The 18,325-nt window shown below is 41.4% G+C and overlaps 1 protein-coding gene across 1 annotated transcript in view; it reads left to right on the top strand.

The window, feature by feature from the left end:
• Positions 1-18,325, top strand: part of megf10 (multiple EGF-like-domains 10) — a 46,040-nt gene that overhangs the window by 14,454 nt on the left and 13,261 nt on the right. The window contains exons 2-8 of the mRNA XM_044017151.1: positions 3,570-3,715; positions 5,213-5,314; positions 5,627-5,727; positions 6,677-6,769; positions 15,060-15,306; positions 16,460-16,580; positions 16,738-16,874. Of these exons, the coding sequence (XP_043873086.1) occupies positions 3,588-3,715; positions 5,213-5,314; positions 5,627-5,727; positions 6,677-6,769; positions 15,060-15,306; positions 16,460-16,580; positions 16,738-16,874 (929 nt within the window). The 5' untranslated portion in view covers positions 3,570-3,587. The remainder of the gene's footprint in view (positions 1-3,569; positions 3,716-5,212; positions 5,315-5,626; positions 5,728-6,676; positions 6,770-15,059; positions 15,307-16,459; positions 16,581-16,737; positions 16,875-18,325) is intronic.

Below are 18,325 nucleotides of genomic sequence, written 5' to 3' on the forward strand. Positions count from 1 at the left end.
TGGAACAGTGTATCAACGTTGTGCCTAATCTGCACCATTAGCGCACTCACACACACAGCACGGTCCTTGTTTGTGCAGCAGTGCAGTTGTCCCGGGGTGGGGAGCGCTTCAGTGTTGGTGGCAGCAGCTGTGCCCACTCGTAGCTCAGTGAAACCAGAGAGGACTGGTCCTGGCGGCTCATAAAGAGCCTGCACAGACATGCTGTCAACAGCCATCCTGCCACTGGAGACGTCTTACAAGCTTCCTCGTCGAGCAGCTCTTCCAAAGAGAGGAGTAACCTCACTGGCCTCTTCAGATTTATCAAGCAGCTGGAGTAATAACGTTGCCATTGTGTGTTGGAGTCAACAGCTGTTTCTGTACCATGAAGGAAGACGACCAGACAAGAAGAAGACCATCATACACAGACAAATCCTAAAGAGCCTCACATACATTCAAGTGGTTAGCTTCATCATTTAAACAGTGAGGTTTAGTTCTTTCATTGGTCACTGAAGACCACACCAACCATATCAGCACCACTACTGTGTTTTGGTGGCAGCCTCATATGTTGGTCATAGGGCTGTTTTCTTCTCAGCAGCAGACACACTGGTCAGAGGTCGTTGGAGAGAAGGTTCTCCAGGTTTCATACAGCGTGAGACTAATGAGGTGTTTCACCTGCTGTAGAAACTTTTGGACAAATGATTCAGTCAAAAACCCAGGAGACCTGAAAGTGGTAGATGGTCATTTTGCTCAATGACGGGAGCATCAGGCATCAACAGTATGTAGACTAGCAGAGATCACGGTGGTCAGAGCATCCTGGAGGCTTTTCCTCTGACCAGCTGTGCCGTATGCAAATACACACAGAAATCATCATTCATTCTTTTTTAGGATGGTGGTGTTGGAGGCAAGATGCCGAGCAGGGTTTTCCCCTGTCCTCTGCCACATGTTTCAGCCCCTCCTGGCTGATTCCCAGGGCCAGATTAGATATTTAATCCCTCCAGTGGAATATGGGTCTGGGTTTTCCTTTGAAAGACCTCCACAGTTAACTGTCCAGGAGACAGAGAGAGAGAGAGAGAGAACACCTCTGAATGTGGATCTGGAGATGCAGTTGAGTGTGTTCGGGCTGGATGTTACACTCAGGTGTGAGCAGTCATATAATCTGGATTACACCGTGTTTATTTTACAGATTTACAGCCCTTTATGTTGTGTTGTTGTTAAAACACTTCTTTGACACTGCTACATTGGATTGAATTGAAACAAAGGTTTCTGCCTGGAATAAAAACGAGATCCTTCCTTAGACACCACAGGTTTGCTACAGTTGCCTTTTCTTCGCCCGCCTGGATTAATTTGACTGTCCTCTGTCCACACAGGTGATGTGACAGGACTACTGATGCTCAGGAGGTTTTGTTCAGCTGTTTACTGAGCGGACAGGAATATATGCTCTGTTCAAAGGCTGGGAGAAACACGCAGGGACACAAGCACAAAGTCCTGAAACACTCTGCATCAAATGTCTTAAATATACTGTATCCTCTTTTTGGTCCTTGGTCTGTTTGCTGTTTTTGTGCCAACAAAACATCGGATGTAATTACACATTCCTGGCTGTGTAAGTCGTAAACAAAGAAAGTGTCAGACAAAGTGGCGATTGTGCTGGTGAAGAGGATAAGCGGGGGAAAAAAAAGGACGAGGTTAGATGGGGTGAAGGTGGTTGTGGTCCTGAGAAGACAGTAAATCTGGCACATTTTCATCAATAGTGTCAGCGTTTTGGGTTTTAAGGGGAAAGAGCAGTCCACCCTGTCATTGTTGCCAGATGATGGCGCTTTGAGCGGCGTTAATTGGGAGCGCGGCTACGTACAAGGCTGGCTGTGACGCGAGATCCTGACTTTCCCTCCTAAGTGGAAGGTTTCGGCTCGTTCAATCTAAAGAAGGCACTTTGAGGTCGGACATGGAGCTCACTAAAAACAGCACAGGAACAGTTAGTGAGGAACTCCTTTAGCCAGCATGATAAATGACATCAAGTTTGTAAAGTCCGTTTACATCAGCTACAGTAAAGCCTAATAAATGAACGAAGCCATTTACTCCAGTCACTCCTTTATTCCCTTAATTTTGCACTTCATTTGTTTATTTATGGCAGACGCCATCTTTGATATCTTCTTCTCTCTTGCTCCCTCCAAATCTTGTCACTTTACCCATGCAAATGAGTTGTTTTGTGCCAGAGACCACCTTCTTATATAAGACATTTACAGTATAAACGCCTGTTTCTGTCCTGTAAAGAAAATCAGATTTCTCGCCCGGTCCTCCGATCTGAAAAAACATGCGATATGGGAATTTGGTAAATTGAACACTCTAAATTAACTGCAAGTGTAAGCCGATGGTTGTTTGTCTTTATATGTGTGTCGCTATGATGGACTGGCCAACTGTCCAGGGTGTGTCCCCCGCCTATCGCCCTATGTCAGCTGACATTGGCACAGCCGCCCCCCCCGGGACCCTCATGTGGAGGATGAAGCGGTAGAAAATGGACGGATGGATGTTCTCAAGTGTAAGAGCTTAAAACAGAAAACAGCAACTCACAGTTCATGTGAAACCAGACCAGATGCCATTGGACAACACATGTTTTGCCCTTTACTTGCCTTTTTCATGTCCCCAGAATCCAGTGTTGGTCCTTTGGTTTGGATTTTTTTTTTTACTCAAAAATTAAATAAACTCTGATCACACATCCTCAAAATATGAAATCCTTGCTGCTGAGACAGAAACGGGCCTTTGTCCCATTGTAGGTCATCCGTACCATTAAAAGAAGCTGTGAAGAGATGCTATTAGCACGAGAGCATGTGTGGAAACACCAAACGCCTGCTGGGATTTGGTCAAAATGAAAATATCCCAGCTGTGTATTTTCACGTGTGTATTCAGAACCACACGACTGAGATTAGTCTCATTCAAACATTTGTGTTTGGAGACTAAAGACACCACTTTTGGAAATTGATGGTTTCACATACAAAGTGTCCGTGCCTGAAGGCGGCAGGTCCAGTTTAATCTTCTCTCTGACCCAGAATGTGCAAACAAAAGCAAAAGACTTCAATTTGGAAACATGAAAGAGTCAAAGAATTAAAAATTAGCATGTTTACAGTATCAAACCTCTGTCATAATGTAATGTCTGTAATAATAATAATGATAATAATAATAGGAAAAGAGGTTTATGTTTTGAAAGGGGTTGAAATATTGTCACAGAATATTAGCATACCAGTGTGTGTGTGTGTGTGTTTGTGTAAAACATAGCAGCACATAGAATCATTTGCAATTTTAAGACCAACAAAGTCACAATTGTTCTCTGCTGATCTGTTGTTTATGCCACGCTGTTTCTCCTAAAACCTCAGTTTGGATCATGAGTTGATGAGCTGTGCGTCAGGAGTGACTGTGTCAGATGTTATTTCACAGTGTCAGATGCAGCTTTGATTCAAAATGCCATATTTGTGAGGCTGAAGTTCATATTTGAATGGTTAACCTTTAAACTCTGGTGCTAACATGTCAATGCTTTTATCTTTTAATTGTATTGTAATAATAATAATAATTCAGACGTGTGTCCTCTCTTCATGTGTCAGGTTGCAGCGTGGTCTGCGATGGCTGTGTCACTCTGCTGCCGTGGGACGTTCTTCTCGGCTGTGACCTTCTCACTTTTCTGTTTCCTGCCTCACATCACTTCCTCCCTCAGCTTGGAGGATCCCAACGTGTGCAGCCACTGGGAGAGGTCAGTCACAGCGCTGCTGTCTTGAATGAATGATGAAAGGTTTTTCATTTGATGTCATTTTATTTTGGCAAATATTATTGTCGTCCTCCTAGAGAATTTAACTTTTTAAATTATAACCTTCATAATTTGTTGAGGAGATCATAGCAAGTAAACAAATAGGCGTAAATGCTGTGGAGCGGAGGCTACTGCTGTCGCCACGGTTACCACTACTGTGGAAGATGCAGGAACAGGGACGACCAGTATGAGACCAGTGACCAAAGTAAATAAAGTTACAGTGTAAAACTGCAGTTTTCTCTGGTTTTATCTCAGGTGCAGATATTTTGCTTGCTCTTCATTCAAGCTTTTTTTTTTCTTTTCATAAAAAGTATAAATGTTGCTTTGCCTGTTGGTTACTGAGGTAAATTAGAATTGAAGATTGAAAAATCCCCCCCCATTACAATAGAGTTAGCGTTAGAGTTAGAGTAACTTTTTCACTTCCAATACGATACCGATATTGCAGCCTTGAGTATTGGCTGATACCGATACGATACGATATCAACATGAATCATACATACTTTAATGACTTATTTTATAGTGTGGAATGTTAGAATAGGCTAGATTTGTGATATTACAGTAGGTATGAGAAAAACTGACCTATTTATTATTATTAACCAATGGGTTACATCAATTTTAACCTTCAACATAAGAATATTGGATTTTTTTGCCATGTTAATTTCATTCAGTCATTAGGAGGAAAGTACCAAGTGCTTATGGGGGTATTTTCACAGGTCACAAAGTGTCTTCAGAGAACACCCCCCTTGTTTTCACTATTTTGGATTAGCCCAACCCACACAGGGTGAGTGACTCGTGCCGCAGGTAAACCCGGAGCCCGGGGACCGGCCCCGCAGATGTAATTAGCTACGTGTGTGGAGCTTCAGGACACGTTTAAAACACACAAAGCTCTTGGAATGGCTGTTTTTTGGGCTATAATTAACAAACAGAGGCTGTTGAAAGTCGACAGGTGGCGCTGGTTTATAAAATAATGTTGTTTAGCAGCTCGCCTCAGGATGAGCTAGCATGGTGCTAATGGCTAGCTCGCGCTCGCTGTGCGGCTTCGTAGCCTCTGATTTCAGAGGTTAAAGAAACATGTTTAACCTCTGAAATAGCAGTAACACGCACACACACACGCTGTTGTTGATAAAATGAATAATAACTTTGACTCAACAACACATAAGAAGCCTGAATATGTGACTTATGAACACTCACACACACACACAGGATGTCCATATAAGGAGTTGTGTATTATTCCCACGGCAATTTACCGAGGGTGCACCTGCGGCACAGATCCGTTAACTATAATCAGTGTGAAAAACATTGAAAGCTAAATACCTAACCCTCGCTGTTCACTTCTCCTTTAACCTAAATCCAATTCTTAACCCTGAAAAGGCCCTTTAAAGTTAAGAAGAGCAGCCAAAATGCCCTCACTAAGATCTGTTTTTTGCCTCCTTGTGGTTGCAGTTACTCAGTGACGGTGCAGGAGTCCTACGCTCATCCCTTTGATCAGATTTATTACACCAGCTGCACCGACATCCTCAACTGGTTCAAGTGCACCAGACACAGGTAAGAACCATGTACCTGAACCCCCGCTGCAAAACATCCACTCATACTGTAAGACGTTTTTTTATTAGGAGGAGTTATTGTTAATCACATATAACGGTGTGTTTGGTTTTTATGTCCAACTTTAAAGATGCTTAGTACTGAAATATACGTGTGATAATACAGACATTGAGTTCCATTATGAGACCACTTCTCTCTCCACATGTGAACCCACGCCATGAAATTAACACAGAGTGAACTGCACTGTGTGTGTGTGTGTAAAGTATATGTCTTCTTTGACTGAGTGTGTGCGTGTGTGTGTGTGTGTGTGTGTAGGGTGAGTTATAGGGTAGCATATCGCAGAGGAGAGAAAACCATGTATCGGAGAAAGTCCCAGTGCTGCCCAGGCTTCTACGAGAATGGAGAGATCTGTGCTCGTGAGTCTCTCACACACACACACATTACAAAAACACACACACACACGCTCTCTCTGTCCTCATCAGTCCAACAAATATACTGGCCTGAATTGTGTCACTGTTATTCTTATTCTTCTATGTCCAGTGAGATTCAAATAATGACGTTCATCGTTTGATTGATGCAGATTGATTGATATTATTATTATTACTACTCAAAATAAATACACTGAGACTATATAAGCTACTATTGTACTCATAGTACATTAAATAATTCAAAGTTTAATGCTTGTATGCAGAAATTGTAACTCGTACTAAACACTTAGATGATCTATCTATCTATCTATCTATCTATCTATCTACATTTGGTCACAATTGGCCACAAACACAGTTACACAACTGATGGTTTAAACAAATAAGTGTTTGAGTTTATTATATGTATATACTGTATCTTTTGTGTAATATTGTGTTTTAAACAAAAGTGTTGGGGGCATTGTAGCAAAAATAAAAAAAAGGAAGAAGAAAAGACTGAAAGTCTGTTTATGTCACTCTGTTCTTTTTGAAAACATCTGGGTTTTGCTTTGACAAAAGTGCAGATTTATGTTCTGGCTTTTTTTAAAGTGGTCTAATGTGGGATTGTAAATTTAAGGCTTTCAAAAAAATCAAAAACGCAAACAATCCTAATGTTCAATGTTGAAAAAATAAACTCATACTCATACAGTTTTTTTAATAATTATGACACAAATGTCACAAAGTGCTAAAGTGATAAGATTTCCATAATAACTGTTCAATATTATGTCAATCAAATGACCTGAAAGAGTCATTATTCTAGCTTAGCTACAAGAGGGTCTGCTGCCTAAAAAATAAAGAAAAATGCAATATGATGTATGTCAGAGTTTCAGAGCTGATACTCGACTGTAAGCATTGTACTGATGACTCGTCTGTCCTCTCGTCTCGTCTTGTCTCTGTCCAGCCCACTGTGCAGAGAGCTGTGTCCATGGTCGCTGTATGGCCCCCAACACCTGCCAGTGTGAACCAGGCTGGGGGGGCTCCAACTGCTCCAGCGGTAAGTCATGCAGCTGCTGCTGTCTGTGAGCCCTCACGTCTTTGTGAGTGTGACTGTGGTTTTCTGTGAAAGCACTCAGAGCATGAGAGAGAAAACAGACTGTTGTATCATCTTACTGAGCCACACCGACACAGAGAAACACCACAGGAGCAACACACTTTGTTCTCATGCCTGCTTTTCTCTGTGCACTCTGTGTTCCCTCATGTTCTGCACTTAAAGCTCATCTAGACTTTTTTGGCTCAGAGTGCTCTCACATGGGTTCACCGTAGGCTGCAAGCGAAGCACTTGCTCTTTACTGTGAATGCAGCCATGTCACATGTTGTGAACCAGTCAAATCATGTATATGCAAATGCTGGCCCTGCTCCAATTTAAATGTCACGTCAGCTTTAATCAGGTGAGGATTTAGCCAGTGTTGTGGGGCTTCCTGTGTAGACAGCACTAGACTCACCTGTCTTTAATTTAGCATCTTGTTTTGTCTCACCTGCCAGATGAATGGATGATTGAAAACTGAGAGAAATAAGCCTTTTGTTTGCATTTAGGAAATCTTATTTAGGAAATATCAATTAAATCATGATTTTTTTTGTCTCAAAAATCTTATTTTTATTAACACTTTCGGAAATATTAGATTTACACATTTGACATTTTGATTTAGTTTTTATCAATTTAATTTTTTTATCCATTTTCACTCATTTTTAATTAGTTTTTGTCCACTGTTACTCATTTTCTATTAGTTTTGGTCTATTTTCACTAAATTTTTATTCGATTTTATCCATTTTCACTCATTTTTAATTAGTTTTGGTCCACTTTCACTCATTTTCAATTAGTTTTTGTCCACTGTTACTCATTTTCTATTAGTTTTGGTCTATTTTCACTAAATTTTTATTCGATTTTATCCATTTTCACTCATTTTTAATTAGTTTTTGTCCACTTTCACTCATTTTTAATTCGTATTTTGAATTCATGATTTTTGACGAGTGTACTAATCTATATTAACAGCTGTCTGATGCATTTCAATCACTATATCCTGCGCACGGTCTTCTACCTGCAGGGAACCAATCCTGTTGAAGCGTTAATGGTCAAAATACAGACAGAAACCTGAAGATTGTATATATTTACAGGCAGAACCTGTTTATAGAGATGACAGTGGCAGCACCTGTATGCTGTGTGTCGTCGTTATGATGATGATGATGATATAACTGATTGCAGTAGAAGTGTAGTGGTGATAGAAGGACATCTTCTCTGCTAAATACTTGACATTCAGCGTTTATTTCATTTCCAAAACGATGAAGCGGATCGACATCAGCATCTGCCAGGTTTTCCACACAAGGCTGCTAATTATGACACCACAGCAGCTGTAAAGTAAAGAAGTTCATTTGTACCTACTGCCATCCTACTACAGCTGCATCTTTATGACAGTGACCAAGACATGGAAGCTGTCTGTTGCCTTTTTAAATACCAGCTTTGTCTCCCACACAACAAAAGTCTACTCTTTATTACGTGTGATATTCTTTTACGTATGTCTACAGATATGCTTATCCACTGTGTTTTTGCTTCTTTGTTACGTGCCCACCAGTGACACTTGGTCCTGTTAGCGTAGCTGTTAGCAAAGATGGCAGACACTGTTTACATTCTGGGAATGTGGTCTCCGTCCCCTATGAGGGGCTCTAAAGAGTGCAGAATTAGCGTTGCAGTTTTAAGCCTCAGGCCAAGTATCTCTGGTGTACACGTAACAAAAAAAAGAATGAAGATAACTCTTGACTCAGTGGAAACTGAGGTTGGAAAGCACAATTTTTTCAACAATACTACCCCATTCTAGTAATACGATGCTACATGCAAATTGGTGAAGTATTCCTTTAAGGAAGGTGGTGGAAAACCATTCTTCTGATTATGACTGTGGTTAAGTTTAGGTACAAAAAACCACCTGCTCAGGGCTTAAAAGATTATGTTATTTTCTCATAGTGACACAACATCCTTTCCATGAATACACACACCTGTGTGGTGGATGCGTCATGGACTGTAATGTCTATAAAATCCTACAAAAATCAGCAATAAATCTTCCAGCATTTGACGACCAATCTGCTTTGGAGAATTTGCTTCAAATATATAATAATAATAATAATAATAATAAACGACAACACTATGAAAAACATGTTGAGACATTTGGGTATTAAATACAATGATATGGTACTTTAGTGTCAAAGCGCAGCCTTTTTATGTCAACAAAAACTGACCGGACATTTCAAAGGCAGACTGCGGTGAATGTTATCATGACCCTTGTCTCTCACCAGCTGCTGCCAGTTTGTCTCTCCCTCGCTGTGGTCTGGCTCAGCTCAGCAGGCCTCCACATGAAGCTTATATTATTTTTCAATTGAATTGGTCTGTGCACAGAAGCTGGTTTTACAGTTCGTTGTTTCAGACATCAACATGATCCATGACACCCACACACACACACACACAGTCTCTGCAGCTGCCGCACATCAGCCGCCCCTTCGTTTCTCTCCTGACCAGCTGCAAGTGGCTCCTCCTCTAACTCACGCAGAGATGCCACCGCAGTCACGGCGGGCGCCTCGCTTACACGTGGAACTTCCTCACGTTCATTTATTTGCCACACACCGGACGTTGGTGCTTGTGTCTGTACTGGTTGAAACTTAAGTTCTCTTGTGTCCACTCAGTGACTGAAGAGGCTATTTTTTTTGTCTCTCCTCCACAGTGTGTGAATGTGTCTCTGTGCAGATCCATAAGCTGATATGCATGAGGAGCCCACAGGGTGTGTCCCTGCTGTCTTCAGTTTCAGTCTGTAATAAAGAAGCATATTGTTCTGTAGTGGCCCCAGGACTCTCCTGGGCCCCACTAAGTCCAGCCAGTCTGTCTACACACACACACACACGCACAGAGGTTTTCACTTGTGAGTTCAACTAGTTGATAGTAGTTTACATATGTATTGCACAATTATAATATTATAACAATTCATTAATTATGATCTGTAATTAATTAATCTAAACCTAAAATGACTTAGAAAAGCCCTCAACTTGAGGTATTTTCATTTAAATTGATTATTACATTATTGTGGCAGATCAAAAGATTGATATGTAACAAAAAACGTGGCTTTGTAAAGTCATGTATTGTTTTAACAAACTTGAACAGACGCAGACATTTACATTCGGCTGTGTTCTTTTGTCAAACTCCAAATAATTAGAAAATAAAAGGTCCATATCAAGTAGCCTGTCGGTCGCAGACTTACTCGTACGTGGGGTACTCTCTCCTCCAGCTTACATTGACGAAGAGCTTTGCTATGGCTCACTAAATTGTTAAATTACTTCACATTTTTGTATGTTTCTGTAAAGTTTAGAGCACAGATGTTGGTAATATATTCACACCGGAAATAATGAACTCAACTGTCCTAATGACATTGCAGTGAACTCCACATTTATGGGCTATTTCTTACCGTTTCGGAACACCAGGAGAGTTTGGTCATGTTGCCTGCGGCCTCCAGAAACTCTCTTCCGTACAGAGAACATGAAATTGGCCTCATTGCTTTGTGTGTTTCTGTGAAAAAGCACCAAACCAATCGTGATTCCCTTCCCCCCCTCAGTGACACATCTAATATCCGATGCACTGACTGTTTTACAGGTCACTGGGCTTCAACAATAATGTCTGAGGATCAATTAGGGGACAAGAGCAGGAAATGCGGAGAGGTTGTTTTCTCCGATGAGCAGGAATAATAGGACGGAGATTTGCAGTAGGAAATGACCCCGGGCACTGGAGCTTGTGATTTAGTACACATGATAACAGCACAAGACGCTCATGAGTCCTCAAGTCCAGCTGTAAGAACATACCGAGTAACAACATGTACTGTAGAAGACCCGGTTGTGCCTTTTACTCATTAAACCTTCAGCCTCGGTACCCTGTTCTTTCAGCGTCAGGTTTTCAACATTATGGCAGTTGTTAGTTCACCCCAGGGTGCACAGGATCTTATGTGCTATTTTTGTGTTTTTTGGGCTTTATTCTGGAGATTAATCTCATCAAGGCAAAAAAATGTCTTCATTGGTGGCCCTGATACTCCGTCATACAAAAACTAAACTTAAAGACACTCAAAAATGGCTGTAGTTTGTAGTTTTCCTTGTCAACAAACTTTACTTAATGAGGAAAGCAATTGGGCTAGAGTTACTGGTTCAAATCCTGGGACAGGTAAAGGGCTGTCTATTCTGTGGTTTCACTTGTGGCTGGATTACCCGAGACGTTAAAGCCAGTTTTGAACAAGGTTTTACGTTTTATCACCACACTTTAAAAAGCATCACATTGGCTGGGTACATTTACAACTGGTGTCCCCTCTGCACGAGTTTTCGAGCTCCTAAATTAGAGTTTGAAGAGTGTCAGGATATTTGCGTTCTTATACAAAGCAGCTTTACAGCTTTACTTTTACAGCTTTGTCAGTCTAACACTTTCCTGCTCTTCATTTTCTACCCAACCAAGAGGTTACACCAGCATTTGGACAATACTCACTACTGATGTGGAGCTAAAACGCTCATCTGTGTGGATGCATCTGTCATCTCCACGCAATAACAGTAAAAATAAAGCAATCCCAGAGTTTTTTAAGTTTAATAAAAGAGATCATTATACAGCGGTGTCACAGACTGACTGCTTCTAATCGTAAGAAGTCAAATGATCTTGTTGTGTAGACCTGGTGGAGTTCCCCGTCAAGGCTAGTTATGCTTCTTTATTTGTCTGGCAGCACAAAACCTCGCCTGCATGGGGACAAAAGTGAACGATGTTTAAAGAATCAAATGTATGATTTGTGGCGCCAGGGTCTCTGTTCTCCACGTACTGTACATCAGCATCGTCGCTGCTGAAATGTGTGATATATTTATTGTAATATGAAGATGAATTCTTGGAGGACACACATTCCATGCTGCATGGGAAAGTGGAAGAAGGATACAGATGTTTCTTCTCACTGCGAATCCTCCATATCAGTGTGAGAGGCCTTCTCTGTTCCCATGAGTGCACCATGCCTGGTAGCCTGGGTAATCACTAAAAAGATGGAAAAACATTCCACTACCAATCCCTCCTCAGTGTGGAGAGCGAGAGCTGAGCCCACCATCAGCAGCTCAAGTTACTGGCGCAAGACTGTTTTTTTTTTATTATTATTATTATTATTTTCCCCATTAACTTGGTTAGTGCATTTGTGACGCGTTGTGTGTTTTTAAATGAAGATGCACTGTCTTTCCCTGCAGAAGGATTTATTATTGTTTACATAAAATATCGTTATTTATTTATTTATTTATTGGTGAGACCAGCCGTGTGACGAAACCTCTGGCACGGTGCACTTTGTTTTTGTTCGAGACCATAGTGAAGAGGCCAGTGAAAGAGAAGCGGCCCATTCTCCTGCGAGTGGATAAGGAGCCCTGAGCTCCTAGAAGCTGCTCTTTCTTTAATCTAGGTCAGGTTTCACAAAGGTGCAGGGATGACAAGACATGAAGGCACGAAGGGTTTTTGACATGAGCGTTCTACTATCTCTCATCTCTAATTCTCAAACCGTCACGCCCCCCCCCAATCCTCACCACTGTTTGTCACACAGGCCCAAACTGCCGGAGGAAAAGGGAAGTGTGCACTTTTATCAGGGCAAAGTGAAGTAGGCTAATGCAGGAGAGGAATAAAAGGAGCCTGTTAATCACTTAAACAACTGCAGAATGGTGGAGTGGTTGAAGATGGCTGTGTTACTTTGTATGCTGGTCACATAAACACCAGGCTGTGCACCGTGTGAGAGGAGCCTGAGCTCCAGGGAAATGTTCTATTATTGAAATACAAGTGTCATCTTTACGGCACTCAGATTACATAGAGGAGAGGTTAGAAGATAAAAAGGCATCAAGAATGAACAGCTACATACAGTTTAATGCTGTCATTAGAAAATCACAATTAACAAAAGGAAACAATCAAACAAACAAAAAGACATGAAGATGTCTCCAACATCCTTGTTGGTCAGAGATGTCCTCAAGCTTTCCTTCTTTCCTCAGTGATGTAAGTAACTACAAAGTAAATAAAAATAAATCATGCTTGGGGGGTAAACAGGAAGTCAATTTTATGCTTTTTTTCTTTGCTTATTTTCACAAATTGTCATTAACCAGAAACAGCTGAAAGTGTCAACAGTAGCGGCATTTTCTGAGGTCTCTATTTCTTAAACACAGATCATGAGCGTATGCAACGTTTTTCCCTTTTAAAGCTCATATGGACAACAGGCGTCAGCATAGCAGATATAAATATATACATATAGATAGCTTTTAAAAATGATGTTAGATATATCAGTAAACATGTTGAAAGGTATTGCAGACATAGACTTTGTTAGGTAGGTCTTTTGTTATTAAGTTTCCTTTTGTCCCAGCCATGTTTTCAGTGGGGCACAGACTTCATGTCTCACCATGGTTCTCAACACGTGTGTGTCACTACTTCATACAACTTCATTTTTATAGTGTGTTTAATGACACACATCATTGTCAATGGCTCTGATCTCTTTAATCCCTGTACTCCATCCTGTTCTCTGTCCCTGATAATACAAGGATCCTGTTTTAGAATTATTCCGTCTCCAGGGCCACCTTCTATCTGGACCGCCTTCCTATGGAATAACCTGATACCAGTCTGTCTGACTCTGCTGAAGCCTTTAAATCCAAACTTAAACTACCCCTTAATACCTTTACCAACTTATCCCTTTATTATTTCAGGCTTTGTAGTTCCTACTATTCTTCCACACTGTGGATTGGTCTCAGTCTCAATGATTTGACAGTATAGACCTTGTTCCAGCTCCATGTTTCAGCCGAAAACCTTTCTTTGCCATTGTCACCAGATGTTTCTGCTGCCGACACTGCAAAGCAACCTATAAAATAATTTTCTATTGATCCCGTCAACTGCAGCTTTAAATTCAGGAGTATATGGACGCGCTGTACATTACAAAGTCCTCGTGAATATTCCCCTCTTTCCCCTCAAACCCAATATAAACCTCCATGACGCAGAGACGCATAATGAAAGGCCTGTCAGTGACTGTAAACCTCCTTGACTCTCTCCAGTTTTGTCCCCAGTCATTAGCAGACACTGAGAGCAGGGCAACAATCTCCTCATGAGCTCTCTTCAACATGAAAGTCATCTAGAATAAACATGTGGTCCGACACATTGTCAGCTTTAGCATGTGGCTACACATGCTGAGGTTTCCATCACAAATTGTAATGATGAAGCCAGACACAAGGTTGAGCTTGCTTATGCGTATGAGGTAGGTCTTGATTAAGGCTGGAAATCCCAGCGGTCCGAGGTTAATGAAGCTGGCTGAGGTCAGTGCTGAGCGCTGATGGAGTCTTTGCCTGTTTGTACAACCAGATGGTTTTTCTTGACAGTGATTAGGAGCAGACTTTGGCTTTCGGCAAGACGTGGTCGGGCACAGCTTGGTGTGGTATCATAACATGGTTTGGGCTGTTCTGTTGCTAGAAGAGATTAACATACACAGAGCAGTAAAGCAGCTCTCTTTGTCAGAATTATGTCGATGGCTTGGTCACTTGTAGTAGAGAGAATGAACCCTCAGTCCCACTCTGCACTCTTGTCTTTGCTTTGTATAAGTTTGGTGAGTATGTAGGAACATGTTCCTGTCATAAAGATGCAGCAGTAGTGAGGACACACTACAGGTACTCTGATGATGAAGTCTTTTTGTCACAATAACATAGTATTTGGCTCATCTCTATGAAAGGCAATCAGTATGTGAATTTAGATCAATCATAAAATCAGATTGCCAATGTCTGTGAAGGTTTTCAGTCACCCAGGCATCTGTAGGCTGGAAACCTGTCTAGACAAGGCAGGTCATTCACCCCTGAGCCAGTTCCAGGTAGAGTGATCACTTGGAGTCCTTCCAACGATTGTAGACATCCACTCCTCCAGGAGAACATCAGACAAGAAAGAAAATAGCAATAACCATAACAACATTGTTATTCCGTGTATTACTGGAGTCTCTGAGAAACTCTGTAACCTCTCATTGAGAATTACTGAAGAAGACGAGACAAACAATGAACAAGAAAACTCGCTCACATGTTTTGGTTGTGTTTACCCACAATGCCCTGCGTTGTAGTCCGCTTCCTGCATTTGGTTCACTTGAAACGAACTGAGACTTATGTTTTTTAGGCCGACCAGAGTTCACTTCTTTGGTGCGGATCGGAGTTCGGTTGCGCGTTCACACACTATAATTTGCCAAAGTTTTCACACCCTTCGCCGTATTCCACCGGCGTCATATTTTGATTCCTGTCCTCCGTCTTTCCTCCAGCATGTGACAGCAGCCACTGGGGTCCACACTGCAGTAACAGATGTCAGTGTCAGAACGGAGCGCTGTGCAACCCCATCACCGGAGCCTGTATCTGCACCCCCGGATACAGAGGCTGGCGCTGTGAGAGCCAGTGTGAAATGGGTACCTATGGTAACGGATGCCAACAGAAATGTCAGTGCCAGAATGGTGCCGCCTGTCACCATGTGACCGGAGAATGCAAGTGCACACCGGGATACACTGGAGCTTTGTAAGTTGACGAGAATGTGTGAGAATATCAGTCTTTAGAAGAAGTACTTTATATGTTTGGGGAGCAGTTTCAGTGTCTATATCTGCTGTATATTGTGTCACAAACAGTTTTCAGTTCCCTTATTAATTTTATTAATACAGATTTATTGTCAGATATGTGCAGGACTGAAGGATTGCACAGCTTTATCCTGATGATTCCTGGCATTTAGTGACAGAGGAGAGAGTACAGAGGAGCATTTAGACTATTTCAAGATAGTTTTCAGTGTGAAAGTGGCCTATGACAAGACCACTGGCACTTTTCCACTACACAGTCCTGGCACAGCTCGGCTTGTTTGTTTTTTTGCTTTTCCATTAGCGATAGTACCTGGGACTTTTTTATCTGCAAGGTTCCGAGCCAATACTCTATGTGACGTCAGCAGAGGTCAGAGAGCCGTTACTGGAGGAGTCATGAGCGTGACAAACTGTTGATCAGTTAAAAAGACTTACAAATCATGTTAATCTCCAACATTTAGCAAGGAAATGTCAGGTCAGTGACTGTGTCAGACGGAGTTTTGCAGGAAGTACTGAACAAACGGGTTCTAATGATTCAGTTACACCGAAAACAATTGCTTTACAAGTCACTAGTTTGTGTTTTTCGCATGTGAAATGAAGTCACAGCAGTTTCATGCAGCCGTCCTGTCCGGTGATGACTCCGCCCACGTTGAGGAGGTACTATAGTAATGGAAAACCGTACCAAACCACGTAGAGACGAGCTGAGTTGTGCCGTGCCGAGGTGAGGTGTGCCGGGACTATGTAGTGGAAAAGCGCCAAAAGACTTTTGAGTCGAAAACCTAGACCAGTGCACTCTACATTCATTTAAGCGTTCTGTTACCTTTTATATATTAAAATAACAGCAGTACGGTGAAATATGAAATAATTATTATTCACCTCAGCCAGTGTTAGACAACAAAACATTCAAACGACTAAGATGACTTGTGGTTTTTACTATTCTTCATTTCAAATCCAAAATAAGAAAAGACAATTATTTCAGGTTTTTTCCTTTCTCTTGCCAAAGTTGTGGTCACCTTGTTGAATATCACGTTTGATTTTCATTTACCCGGAACGCAGATGGACATATTTGAACCTGCTGCTGTTTTCTTTTCTTTTGCTGACAGCTGTGAAGACCTGTGTCCTCCTGGTAAACACGGGCCACAGTGTGAGGAGCGATGTCCATGTCAGAACGGGGGACAGTGTCACCATGTGACTGGAGAGTGCTCGTGTCCTGCAGGATGGATGGTACACAGCAATACCGACAATAATCACCACAATATCATTTCCTTCAATAGTCATTTCAATAGAAATATGTGTGTGTTTGCTGTTAGAGGTTTTAAACCATGATAATAATAATAATAATAATAATAATAATGATGCTTCCGTCGTTGTTGTTGTGTAGGGTACAGTGTGTGGTCAACCATGTCCAGAGGGAAGATTTGGACAGAACTGTTCCCAGGAATGTCAGTGCCACAACAACGGCTTCTGTGTGTTGTCTACGGGACAGTGTCTCTGCACCCCGGGGTACATGGGAGAACGGTAAATGCTGCTTTTACACGGACACACGGACACCAGCCTCTGCGTGAGTCTCATACAGTTGCAGTTTGGCTTTTGCTCTTCCTGCAGTTCCTGGATTAGTTTACATAAATCAACAGAAGTATGCTTTACGAACACTCGTGAGCAATGCTATGACATAAAAATCATTATTATTATTAATAATAATAATGATCATAATAATAATAATATGATGATGATATACAATTTATTACCATACAAAAATGATAACTATATGAAATACAGATAAAAATCAATTAAAATAAAACAAAAAATACTAAGAATGCAAAGGAATGTAGATGAAGAAGTGAAAACCCACTGAGGAGAATCTGCCTGTGTGGCCATGATGTCTCAGCAAATCCTTTTTAAATGAAGTTCAAATGTTCAGTTGGACATGAACTGGTTATGATTTGATGGCCTCAGTTCAAATGGAGTTTTTCATAATGTGCTTGTAAATTTAATCTGGATTCTTTTATTTGTTTTCCGTTTGTGTTTTAAATGTGTAACTGTCGAGTGTTTCGTGTTTCATACACCCTTGAAAAAGAGGTTCTTAATCTCAAGAATTTTCCTGGTTAAATAAAGACATTTAAAAATATATATACATACTAGGAAAGAGTAGCAGTCAGGACGGCGACTTACATTAAAACCATCTCAGGACATAAATGTGCTTTTATTTCTGTCTATGCTCCCTCTCAATATGAACCTGACTTTTCCCCCAACCTGACTTCAGGTTTAGAACAACGTCATGACTTCTCACTAATTGTAGGAGCACATACGAATGTTTGTATTAACGTAGCATTAGACAAAACCACAACTGTGTGCCTCAAAGGATACGCTTTCTATCAGCTCTTAGTCTAGTTTATCGTCCAAATAATCCCACCTAAACCTAAACAGTATACTTTCTACTCATCCAGACATTGGACCTTCTCTGGAATAAGAAATACACTGTATGAATGTGTAAAGCAGCTCCGAGTGGTCAGCGAGAATAGAAACGCGCTAAATAAATGCTGGCCATTACTACAGAGAGTGTACTGTCATTTCACTCACACACAGATGACATGCAGTTAAAAATGCAATTATCTGTATTTGTTTAACTCCTCCACATCCGACTGAGAGAGGAGAGAAAACACAGGCAGGGAACACAGTCAGTATTTTCATCGACGACTGTCAGCAGAAAGCCACACAGGGCTTTAGGCCCATATAATTAACAATATCAGAGAGCAGGCACCATATATTTAAGCAGACCAGTGACGGGACAGGAATAGCCTATCCAAGTGCACTTTTATGAGTAAATAAGGGTTTGAGGGAAGGCCAGCATTATGGTATAGCACTGTTTGGAACTGGGCCGGCCATGGCACACCCAAAGCCACTGGAAACCATTAACAGGACAAGAAGGAAGGGAAGGACTGCCACTGCACTGCGGATGATGTGACATG

This window comes from Solea senegalensis, unplaced genomic scaffold, assembly GCF_019176455.1.
Source record: "Solea senegalensis isolate Sse05_10M unplaced genomic scaffold, IFAPA_SoseM_1 scf7180000015118, whole genome shotgun sequence".
NCBI lineage: Eukaryota > Metazoa > Chordata > Actinopteri > Pleuronectiformes > Soleidae > Solea > Solea senegalensis.